This window comes from Dinoponera quadriceps, unplaced genomic scaffold, assembly GCF_001313825.1.
Source record: "Dinoponera quadriceps isolate SergipeBrazil2010 unplaced genomic scaffold, ASM131382v1 scaffold192, whole genome shotgun sequence".
NCBI classification, from domain to species: domain Eukaryota; kingdom Metazoa; phylum Arthropoda; class Insecta; order Hymenoptera; family Formicidae; genus Dinoponera; species Dinoponera quadriceps.
This window is the reverse complement of record NW_014554324.1, coordinates 1,420,353-1,432,263: the sequence shown is the minus strand read 5'-3', so window position 1 is coordinate 1,432,263 and position 11,911 is coordinate 1,420,353. Positions and strand designations below refer to the sequence as shown.

Here is an 11,911-nt window from a genome sequence, read left to right as displayed (position 1 = left end):
TGGCGCCACACATCGACCCTTATATTAAACAAAGAAGGCACGTGCCAGGTCTCCCCCTCCCCCCTCCCCAAAGCGCAGGTGGTAGCTTCCTAGGCGAGAAATATATTTAACAGCATGACTTCTTCTCGGCTGTATCGCAGGGCATAGACGGGCAGGAAGGAAGGAGCGAATAAATGATGAGCAGCTGTAAACCGATGCGAGGCGGCTTGCCTGCTGACTGAGGGATGTGCCCTTTTAATGTTTCATCTGACTTTTCAATCGACCAACAGCCGCGTGAAATTTCGCGAATGGTGATTTATCTCGGCTTATCGCGAACGCCGACGAGAAAGTCGTGCTTAATCACACGGCGCGTATATACACACACACGGCTGAAAAAGAGAAGAACATTCACAAGCAGAGGAGAGAATTCATATATATCGTATTATTTTTATTTAAGCATTTTGTCCCATATCATTTCAGTCATATTACAATATATTACAAGCAACGTAGTTACCTGTTTGATGTTTTACGCAGTATATAACTTTTTATATGACTAATATCTCTAGACTTTAATGAGTTATATTAATGTATGAAATCGCAAAACCAACAATCGTTCAACAAACTACAGACTGGAGCTTGGAAACGTATTCAATCGTTTTATACTCTGTCCGGTGAAATTAATCTTCTCGTGACTTAACGACGGCGAATAACAATTCGTGGTGCTCGTACACGATGCTCGTCAAGTTGGTAAAATATGATATTTCTTTCTTTCTTTTCTCACTTTTCTCCTTTCGCGAAGATATGTATATTTTACATTTCGCAAGCGGCATCCTCATCAGAACTGACACAATAGCATCATTATCAACTTATGGCATCTGTGATATGCGTAAAGAAATGTATATGTATATATATGTGCGCGTGTGTGTCTGTGTGTGCGTGTATACTTCGCATTTAGAATATAAAAATTATCCGTTTGAGATGGCTGATTATGTATGGATGTGTATACATGTGTGTGTGTGTGTGTGTGTGTGTGTGTGCAGACCAATCACTGAATAACAGAACCACAGTGAGCAGCTCGCATGTCAATAATATCGCGCTCAAATATTTTCTAGACAACTTTATTACATATCAGAATACAGCCTACAAGTTTGTTAGTTAGGTACTTATTCATATACTCTTAGATATAGTAACATTCGGCAGGCTTAAATAATAGACATTGCCGTTTTTTTAAATTCATTTAGAAAATATGAAAAATCACGTAACTGGGTAAAAAATAAACTTGAAAGTTGTAATGCGCGTCGTTCTGCTTTATCATCATCGATTATAAAAGGTTCCGTGTTTATTGATGTGAGCTCCAAGAGCGCCAGAGGAAGGGGCGGGAAGAGGGATGGGAGATACAGAATGGTCGGGTGTGGATTTATTTCTGTTCTATTTCCCGTTATGTGTCGTCTAGAGTCGCAAACATGTACATTGTGTAAGTTACGTCGAGGAAGAGCCCGTGGCAGTGAACAGAATGGGTATGTAAATATAAGCTACGACCTATATAGATTATGTGATTTGATACATTGCTTTTGCATGCATTGTTAATGATGATATTTTTTTTTTTTCCTTCCGTGTGTATCCTTTATACTCATTATATCTTTTATTTATTTATTTATCTTTTTTTTTTAATCTTTAATCTGTTCGTATAGTTTAGCTAGCAAGCATAACAATTGATTTCTCATTACGATTAATTTCATGATATGACGTGTCAATATGTAGTAAAGTTACTCTCAGGGGACCGCCGTAAAGCCAAACCATAATCGTCTTATTCGATATAATTCAGCTATACAATGACGTATATCAAAACTTATAAAATACCCAAAACCACCAGTGGGACGGGTCCCCTGACCCTGCATTTGCGCGGCAGATATACCATGTACTTGTCTCTGATATGCGTTAGAGCCAGACTTGTTATTGGTCGATGATTACGATTAATGTTTTTCACAACGTGTATTCGGGTTGTAGCGCAAGCTCGGGTCTACCTCGAGACTTGCCGACATCGCTCGTCGTCGATGACGTCGGTTGTTGCTGATGTCGTCGCGATCGTTATTTGAAAGCAGGTGGTGGTGCTCGTTGTCCATTCGTCTTCGATGTGTCCTCCGTCATGACCGTCACCAATTCGCCCACAGCTTTGCCTAAGTCGCCTGAAATCAAGAGAGAAGGTATTTTACCACCTCCGTCTGCCTTCTCGCCGAATCACTCCGGTTTACTCGCGCTCTGTTATAGTTAGTCGACAACTTGATATCGTATCAGACAATCGAAACATGCACACATTCGGACGTGCACGACGGTAAGAGGAGGGAAGCATGGGACGAATCGACGTAAGAGGGACACGGCCATACACGACAGAGAGAGAGAGAGAGAGAGAGAGACGTAGATTCCGGCGTTCATTCAATTCGCGTAATCGTCGAGTCGTCGACGATAACGACAACGTCGGACGATAAAGTGTTCCGACGAATTTTAGAAGCACCTAGAGGGAGAGAGAGAGAGAGAGAGAAGCATAGTGGTCTCACCTTACATCCATCCTGTAGCGTGAAAAACAGGAAAGCAATGTTATTTCGTTATTTCACAAGCGGAGAAGTGACACGTGCATTACAGAGGTCGGGGCCATGAGAATCTCGAATTATGCTACGATAATTGACACACGATATTGAAATTCACGGTATAGATTTGAGAACGAACCTGCCATGTGCAAGAGATTGCCCACATTGTGGGCGACACTGTGAGAATGCGGCGGCGGTGGTGGCCTCTCTAAACTGCTCACTCTGCCCTCGCTTGAGCCTCCACCACCTATGTCCATATATACCCAACAGCGATAAGCTCATCTAACTTCCAGTTTGCGTGTAATTAAGTATATATATGCGTACACGGGTAATACGGTAAGGACTCCTCGTGACACACGGGTGACGAGCGATCAACCGAGTTTGATTCGTCGCTACGCATCTCGAGGACGACGAAGTCGACGTGCGCGTTACAATTGATTTGAAACGCGGAAATTGCGGATCGACCCGTCCGACCGAGGTTTCACTGAGTCCCCGCTGTATTAATATGCGGTTAGTGTAGCACCACCAGAAAGGCGTTCAACATCCGGTTGTACGTGTTACAATGAATATGTATGACAGTCATTATACGATCCGACCGAATGCGTTATTAGTACAGCCCCGAATTCAAGAACCCCGATGTATATAATCCATGATATTATATCGCTCGTTTATTCCCCGAGAGAACCGCGATCTACGGATGATACGATCAGATATACCTGGAGAATCATGGTAATGGCCGTTCATCTTCGCCGGAGAGTCGGTCGCCAGTTGCGATGCCGTTACACTGCGAGTTTGCAAAGTCCCGGTCTTGGATGGTGAAGACGCGTTCGGCTGAAAGACGATTTCGGGCGCAATCAGATCTAGCTCGTGAACGGTCTCGCAATTAAAAAGAAGAACGTGTAAGTGGAGCTCTCTCGGAATGTACGACTCTTCGAGTAATTGGAGGAGGTCGATAAGAGCCCGGCGCTGGTGATTAGTTGCGAGATTGAACAATTATTTGACTTACAAAGTAACGCAGCACTCGCTTCTGCCCTTTTTCAGATTTTTATGTAATAACGTATTCGCAATTTTCACTTGATATCTTACTTTCGAAGGCTAATAGCCAGTTTATATCGCAACTATATATTTCAGAATAGATCACGCCGCTCGCTCCATGATATTTGATATGCAATAGTTGGACAACGGCTGGATCATGAAAACCAATTCCTACATTTTGGTGAATAATCAGCTGATAAAGAACTAGTAACGAGCCGGGAAATATAATTTTGTCTACACTAGCTGGCAACTAGCTTTTGAATTTCGATCGGATGCATTCCTATACTCGGATATGACTGATCAGTCGTCAGTTAACCGCTATATTATATTATCAGATATTATCAGATTGACTTCGTGAGTCAAATAATCGTCTAATTTTGCGACCAGCGTTCTTACCGGCCTCTTCGAATCATTCAAGGTACTTTACAATCGCTGCCGAATCAATAGAGAAACCGAGACACCCCCGGCGAACGTACCTCGTCCAGAAGTTGTCTGAGTCTCTGCAGCTGCGCCTCCAGTTGGCGATTGTGGTCCTCGAGCAGCTGCATGCGCGCTTCCAGCCTTCCCTTGTGCTGCCTCAGAAGCTTAGCTTCCGCGATCATATCACAATCGGGCTGCCTGGTGCTGTGACCGTCCTCCGGCGTGGATCCCGGTGTCTGCTTGGAGCGCAATCTCTCGTATTCCGCCTGCAGCGTCGCGTTCTCCTCCTCGAGCTCTCGTATCATCGCCTCGAGCTCTTCCCTCTGCTCGGCATCGATCGCGGCCATCACCTGGACCGGACTTCTCGGCATGTTGACGTTGTCGCCGCCGTTCAGGCTCTGACAGTAGTGCGCTATCAGCTGATGTTCGTCGTCGCTGTCCGGCGTGGAGTTGCTCCGTGTGCGCGACAGCTCGACCTCGGCGAGTCGAGAGGCGTACATCTCCAGCCGGGAGTGCATGTCCTGGCTGAGCGAGCTGTGCTGGGGCGAAGGCGCCGGGCTCTCTAGCGCGTCTCCCTCGAGGACAGTCTGCACGGGCAGATAGCCAACTCGAGGGTGTTTCTTGAAGTAGCGTTTGGACTTGAATTTGTTGCGCAACGCCCGTGTGAAGTCGCGCACGTCCTCGCCAGACGTGGTCTGCGTAGAGCGACAAACGTTATTTCATACATATATACGGATCGTTTGCGCTTTCTCGAATAAGGTCACCAACTTAAGGAGGTTCGATCGTTCGACTAGATATAAGGTAAATCTATATTGTATACGTAATACGATGATCAATCGAATTAACAACGCGTGACAGAAATTTTCATTATCTTTAAACTGTATCGTTCCCGAGATATTTAATTATGAATTTGTACAGTGCAGGGCATGTGTAGAAATTTCACGAAACAAGAAATTTCTTCCAATCTGACGCATTTGTACGCGAGATAAAAATTTCGAAAATTGTAATTATAAAATGAACATTTGAGCATATTTCAGTGAAGTGTCGCATAAATTTGCCGCTGAAGAGAAATTTCGAGAACTTTTGATGAGAATATTCGTGAAATCGATAACATGTGAATAGAAACATGTCATGTCTCATGTATGAAAAGTTACCGCCAGATCTGAAATAATCTCACACACACGCACACACACACACACACATATAGTCTATTCAACAAGAAAGTGTGAGTGATATTTTTATCGAAAATCACAGTAGCGCTATGTAACTTATACCGTTTGAATTTTTAAACTAACTTTTTTGCGCACTGTACATCAAAAAGTTGCGTTGAGTAGTCGTTAAAAGTAAACATTAATTTTAAAAATGAGTGAAAAATATTTGAAGCGTTACGAGGCGGTGTTTCTTGATAACCGTTCTAAAGGACCAAAATTAACAATCGGCAGTAACATGGCGTTCTTTAACTGCAGAATACACCGAAAACCTGGTCGAAAGTGTGCAAAAACGGTGCCAAATAATAATTGATAATGGAGGCGATTAAATATTAGATAATTGCGCATTACTAAAAATCTCCTATTTTCGTTTAAAAAAGACAACTTGACTTTACCTTTTATTCTTTTCAGATTATCACCCACACTTTCTTATTGAACAGACTCTGTGTGTGTGTGTGTGTGTGTGTGTGTGTGTATAATATTTCATTTCTATACATATTATTTATTTTAACGTAGCATTTATGTATTTCCAATTCAGATTAAATTAAACTGGTCATTTATTAAGTACGACAACGAACGCATTTCATGTTCACATTTCTTCGCTTACTATTGGTATTTATATCAAGTGACAGCCTTACAAATTTTATTTTGTCACTTTTAATCATATTTAATATTTTTATCACTTTTAAGAAAAGAAATTACCACATATTACGGCATTTGTGAATTCCACTTCACTAATATTACTGCAAAATTTCTTCATCTTTCCTAGCAATTTTATTAATATAACATTCGTTGATCAGAGAATAGCGCTTGAACCTCCTTAACGGGAGTCTCGGTAAACTATAAAAAAGCCGCCTTACCGCCGTGCAGTACTCCTGCATCGGATGAGTCAGCTTATGATTCTTCGCCTTGCGTCCCGAGAAGAAGCAATTCTGGCACATGTCAAAGTTGAAGCATTTCAAGCAGCGGTACCTGTCGAAGTGATTTTCGCCGTCAGTACGCCTCAACGATGTCGCTCGCACCGTACGAATTTCACTTCAGCAATTACGCGGCCCACCTGAACCCAATGATGGGATATTCCTTGCATATATTGCACTTGGCCTGGTGCTTGGCGGTTTCCGCTGCGGACAGTCTGTGCAGCACGGGCAGCCACACCATGCTCTGCGGCTCCTGCTGCAGCCAGCTCAAGAAGTGCACCGCCTCGATCTCGTTCTTGTCCTTGCCTGCTTTCTCGAAGCAGCTGCGCACGCTGGGCTCGATGTTCGATCCCCCGAATGCCGCGACTTCGCCCAGTTGCCTCGGCACCTGTATGCAATCGTGCAGCAGCAGACCCAGCTTGCGCTGATCCACCAGCCTGTTGGGGTCCGCGATCAGACGGAACAGATCTGGAAATAACGCGAGAGCGCGTGTTGTAACTATATCGCAGACTAATACTGGCCACCGGTATATCTTCGTGCATTACTCACATCTATATTTCTCCTCCAAATGCCCCTTGCACAGCAAGACTAGTCCGACTTTGAATGAAAGTACTCGGATCTGGCCGGTTCGTTGGCTGAAAATTGTAAGTGGAAAGTTGCAAAGGCACCCTTAAGTAAACTTAAAGCAATGTTGAGTAACGACCATCCTTGTCAATCGTTATCTTCATTGCAGATTATAGCGAAAGATACAGTCGACTTATTCGATAACAGCGAGCGGTACGATAACATCACAATCGAGAGTTAATACGATTTTAAAACAGAAATCTAATATATTGAGTCGATCGAAAAATTCAGTTCGATTTTTAACGGATACCCGTCACGTTAGAGATGCAGGAATGCTGCCAGAACGTTGGCGAAAGATTGTCGACCGACGAATAATCAGGTTATTTATTTATTCTTAACACATTAAGTCATCCACCTCCATTCTACTTGCTGAATTTACATAGAACTTTTAATCTAACCTACTTCCAGAATCAACTCAATCATGTATCATAGTTAAAGCATAATTAACATACAATTAATTAATTAATTAATGTTATGAATGTTATAATTATGATAACAACATAACTTGGTATATTACACACTTTTATGATCTACCACCTAAACTTCGCAAAACTAAATAAAAATCACTACTGAAAACTAAGAAAAAAAAAGTAAAAACTAAACGAAATACTAATCACTAAATTCTGAATTCTGTATTTTATATTCTCAAAATCCAGCGACCGAAAAGCCATTAACTATGAATTCTCAACATAATTATTTATCTGTTTATCTTCCCTTCCCTAATTAAATACCTTATCTATTTCACTAATTGCCCTATTCCCTTTTCACGTTTTCTTCGCGAGTCATGAGTTTCCATGAAATAATGCATTGGAATTTCATTAAATGCGTGATCGAATCGAATTTGATAAAGAAATCGAGCCGAACTTTTCGACTGACTCGACGGACTTGACGAAGGAGGAACGAGTAAGCGTGCTGTGGAACCGGGTTCGAGCAAACAGGATATATAGACAGTTTGCTTCTCGTAGGAGGACAGTTCAGCGTACCTGTCGTACACATTGAGGAGCCAATTGATGGCCAGGTCAATGCACAGCGGCACGGACACCTGTGCCGGGTTGTCCGCTGCGATTCCTTCGTACAGCGATGTCAGTACTGTTACCATGTCGGGGATGTCGATCAGTTTGTCGTTCTGTGCTCGGAGCCCGTGTGAATCAAACTGTGCCAACGCGGTAGCCAGGCTCAACATGTCCACTAAAACGACGAGGGAGAAACATAAATATATGGTGGTCGCGATTATGCGCGCGGAACTGTAATTTCGTGACGGGCGCATTAATGTATTGTGTACGCAGTATACATATCGCGAGTGCGCGTGATTAATCGAGAAAATTGCGACAGTTAATGAACGCCCGATGCCGACTAATCAGCGATAAAGGTATGATTGATCACCAAGGACGCGCGCCGATACTCACGGCACAGTCGCTTCTGCACGGTGCGCAGCTTCATAGCGGTTCGGTACGCGGAAAAGCGAACCTCGTTTAGGTCCGCGAGAGAAGACATCAGCTCTATCATCTTCGGATGATCCCAATGCGTAGTCTCCAAATGATGGCTGCAAGAAAGCGATTTTACCTCAAGTCAACGGCCGTGCGATTACTGCGCGACAATAATGAATTACGAAGCGAAGTAACGGAATTGTACGAACGTCGATACTTTTCTACTTTCTACTTCTCAGATATTTTAGGCGACTAAAACCGCCGTTATCGATTAATACGGCCGAGTTTCTCGATATGATATAAATAAGTGAAATTACGAATAAACACGCTGAGAGGAAAACTTAGTTAATGCTATTAAAGTTATAGCAATCTTCGTCAATTATATCTTCTCGATGTTTTTGGGAGATTGTGAGGTAAAGTGAGACTGATAAGAATTTGATGAAGCCTGCATTACGTGTACATCAAAATATTATCTAACTGCTCGTGTAATTAGAAAAAGGTTGATCATTCGACAGCTGAGATACTAAAGTTGACATTTTGTATACGTATTCCTTGAGATTAGCGTGTTATTTATATTCCTATTTTTAATATCCTCTAAACTAAAGATAAAATTATGATGTATAATTATGGATGTTAAAACTAATATACAGACATTATACGCGAGTTTCCGAATTATTGACTACTTTGTTTTGAAAGTACAGCAGCGTAAAGTTCATAATTTATAGTAATACTCGAAATACATACATATAAACACATTTAAATATTTATATGCCTTTTTCTATTATCTGTACATTCCTATTAGATCATAACTGATGTATAAATGAAGCATTAATAAAAAAAATAAAAAAATATTTTCGTATTTGCAATATTATGTATATACGTTTACCTCGACTCGCTTCAAGTTAACATTTATTATTTAGTTAGTGAAATAAATGTACAGGAGCTGTAATTTTGCTTGACAAACGTTAAATTTATGAGCGGCCTTCTTGATGCGCCACTGAAAATACGATACTGATCCTTTCAACCCCCCCCTTAACGAAAAAGTAATATGCATATGATATATTTTGATCACCAATTTTATCACTATAATAATACTTATTTTAAAAATAATTCCGACAATAATTCCCCCACTATGCGATTTTGCAAGTAGCCGAATACTTTGTTCTCGGTATTTAATATAAATCCGCACGGAAAGATCGGTCGAATTGACGCAGCAACGAACCAAACGCATCTTCGTTCAAGGAAACAATACTTCCGGTTCTGAGAACGAAATTTAGTTCGTAAAAATTCCGGAAATCCTCTTTCCTCCGACGAAAACGCGGTCCGTTGATTCGATCGGTCTTTTTTTCCCCGGGCGAGTGAATAATCCCGACTGAATTGGTGTGTTCCTTTCGGAAAGACCGGAGGACTCAGCGGTGTCGATGAAAGAGCTTCCCGGCCTCTCCTCGGAAGTAACCGTGAAGCCGCGGGGCGGTTCGGGAAATTTGAGGCGACCGAGGTACGAGGTGAAAAGGAGGATCGATTACTTGATATAGTAAGGCACTTTGGCGGGTGTGAGGGCTCTCTCCCATGGTGGTTCTACGCTGCTCGCGAGGAAAGCCTGACTACCCGGAGTGCTGCCATCCTTCCCGAATCCGCTTAGCAACTTGTAACGCTCGTCAACTGCGACTTGCAGCACCTTCCACCTGTGAAAACACGTGAAAAAAGTTAGACGTCGCGAATTTAAAGCTTCCCTCCGGCCGCATCGAGAAACGCGCTGTAAGAATAAGCCTGCCGACGACCTGCCGGTGCGTCAATTTCGAGCACGTCGCCGACGATACCTCGCCGACGAGACAAAGTGGCTCTCCGCAAGGAGAAATGCGCTCTGCGCGGGAACCTTAGATCCTCGTAAAGAGGATATCTCGCGCGGATATTTTCGCGATCGTGCTCCCATCGTTCCTCCACTTTCCCGGGGCAGGGCATCGGTATCGTCTCGGAGAGATCCGGGATTACCCCCCGGGAGAGAGGTTCCGTCATTAAAATTAAGTACACCGCGCTCCCGAGACAAACCCCTTGTATACGGCCGGCTGCGTGAAGCCGGGGGAGGGTGAACGAGTATCTCATTCGGAGGCGACGGGTCGAACCGAGAATACCGCGTGATAAATTTTTACGTGGCCGTCGAGCCATACCTGGTGTTCAGATCTTCGAGTTTCGCCAGTAAAGCGTGAGAAACGATGACGCTGCTCGACGCGAAGACGCTCGCCTGGTCGTTCGCGTCCTCGATGTTCCTCTGGATAGGCACCAGCCGCTCGCCGAATTTCTGCAACTGTTCGAGCAATTCCGTCGCCTCGTTCGCGTCGTTTGGATTCTGCCAGCCGCTCTGGATCGCCTCGGCGCCGGCCATCCGCGAGGAGAGATCCTCGAGGGACTTTTGGAAGACACATATTTTCTGTAATCAGAAACAGAAGGGGAAACGACCGATTAATCCCCGGCGATGCCGGCCGACGTTGCTTTCAAACGTTAGTTTTAACCGTCGACCGTTATTAGTCGCGAACACCTCCGTACGCTAAGAGAAAAAAGTAGTTTGAATAACTATAATCTCACTGTATTTTATTATTTTGGACAATTATATGTTTATAGTTCTTCTAAACATGCAAAATATGGGAAAAGCGAATTTGGATTTATAATTATATATAGCGACTATAACATTTTATAACTATTTACCAGTTACAAATATAATGGAATGTAAACACTCATATAGTCATGTACGTTTTTATTGAAATAGTTGTCTTCTTCATTGTTTCATTCATGTGTGTAGAGCAAAGCACGTGTTAAGAATGCTGACACGTAGCATTATTTGTTATTTATTACGATTATATTAATTATATAAAATGGCTAATTTTGTGTTATATTATTATATATTTGCTTATTATAATATATATTGTTTTATAATTATAATTAAAACCACTATAATTTACAGTAAAAAGTTGGGATTTGTCACACGATATTTATATCATAATTATAACCATCATTATAGTAACATTTGCTATGCGTACAATTTTCTCAATTATAATTTCTTAGTTATACAATTACAGAGTTACGAATATACATTTTTCTCTCACCGGATTTTCGAAGGAAGGAGCCCACGGTCTCTGGGAATCCTCATTTCTCAAAAATCGTTAGTCGGGAGAGAGATCGTCGCTTATTAAAAAAGAAGACCTTACATTTTCTGTATATATGTATATGTGTATCATTATGTAGAAACCGCTCGGAAACGCGGCGGAAACATAAGGGGTGACATTCGCAAAGGTCTGACCTTTATGGAGCGCGGAAAGAAAGAGAGACGAAAGGTAGAGAGAGAGAGAGAGAGAGAGAGAGAGAGATAAAATGTATGTGTGTATGTGTGTGAAAGAGGGAGAGAAAGAGAGAGAGAGAAAGAGAGAGAGAGAGAGAGAGAGAGAGAAGGTGGGGGGAGAGTACGCGTTTGACGGGATGAAAAATTCGTCTCCCGTGGAAGGATTACACGGCAAACGATATTAATCCGTCGGAGGTTAACGAACCCGCGGGCTGCTCGCCGGCGAAGTTGCGCGGCGGAAAAGAAAAGCGCGGGAGTTTGCGCGCGCCCATAACTAAGTATATTTGGCCAATTAATACGAATAGTTGAAGAGCGCAGAACATATATTTACCACCAGACAGTTTAACCTTTTGCCCGATTCAGTCCTTTCCTCCCTCCCCCC

At 42.7% G+C, this 11,911-nt stretch overlaps 1 protein-coding gene across 2 annotated transcripts in view; it reads right to left on the bottom strand.

The window, feature by feature from the left end:
- Positions 1–412: 412 nt before the first annotated feature.
- LOC106746935 (dystrophin) overlaps positions 413–11,911 on the bottom strand; it is a 156,483-nt gene continuing 144,984 nt past the window's right edge. For both annotated transcript variants that reach the window (XM_014624093.1, XM_014624102.1), the window contains 11 exons: positions 10,364–10,623; positions 9,722–9,880; positions 8,175–8,311; positions 7,752–7,956; positions 6,694–6,779; positions 6,285–6,612; positions 6,088–6,199; positions 4,076–4,714; positions 3,281–3,395; positions 2,704–2,811; positions 413–2,165 (listed from right to left, as the gene is read on the bottom strand). In XM_014624093.1, coding sequence (XP_014479579.1) covers positions 2,068–2,165; positions 2,704–2,811; positions 3,281–3,395; positions 4,076–4,714; positions 6,088–6,199; positions 6,285–6,612; positions 6,694–6,779; positions 7,752–7,956; positions 8,175–8,311; positions 9,722–9,880; positions 10,364–10,623 — 2,247 coding nt within the window. In that variant the 3' untranslated portion in view covers positions 413–2,067. The remainder of the gene's footprint in view (positions 2,166–2,703; positions 2,812–3,280; positions 3,396–4,075; positions 4,715–6,087; positions 6,200–6,284; positions 6,613–6,693; positions 6,780–7,751; positions 7,957–8,174; positions 8,312–9,721; positions 9,881–10,363; positions 10,624–11,911) is intronic.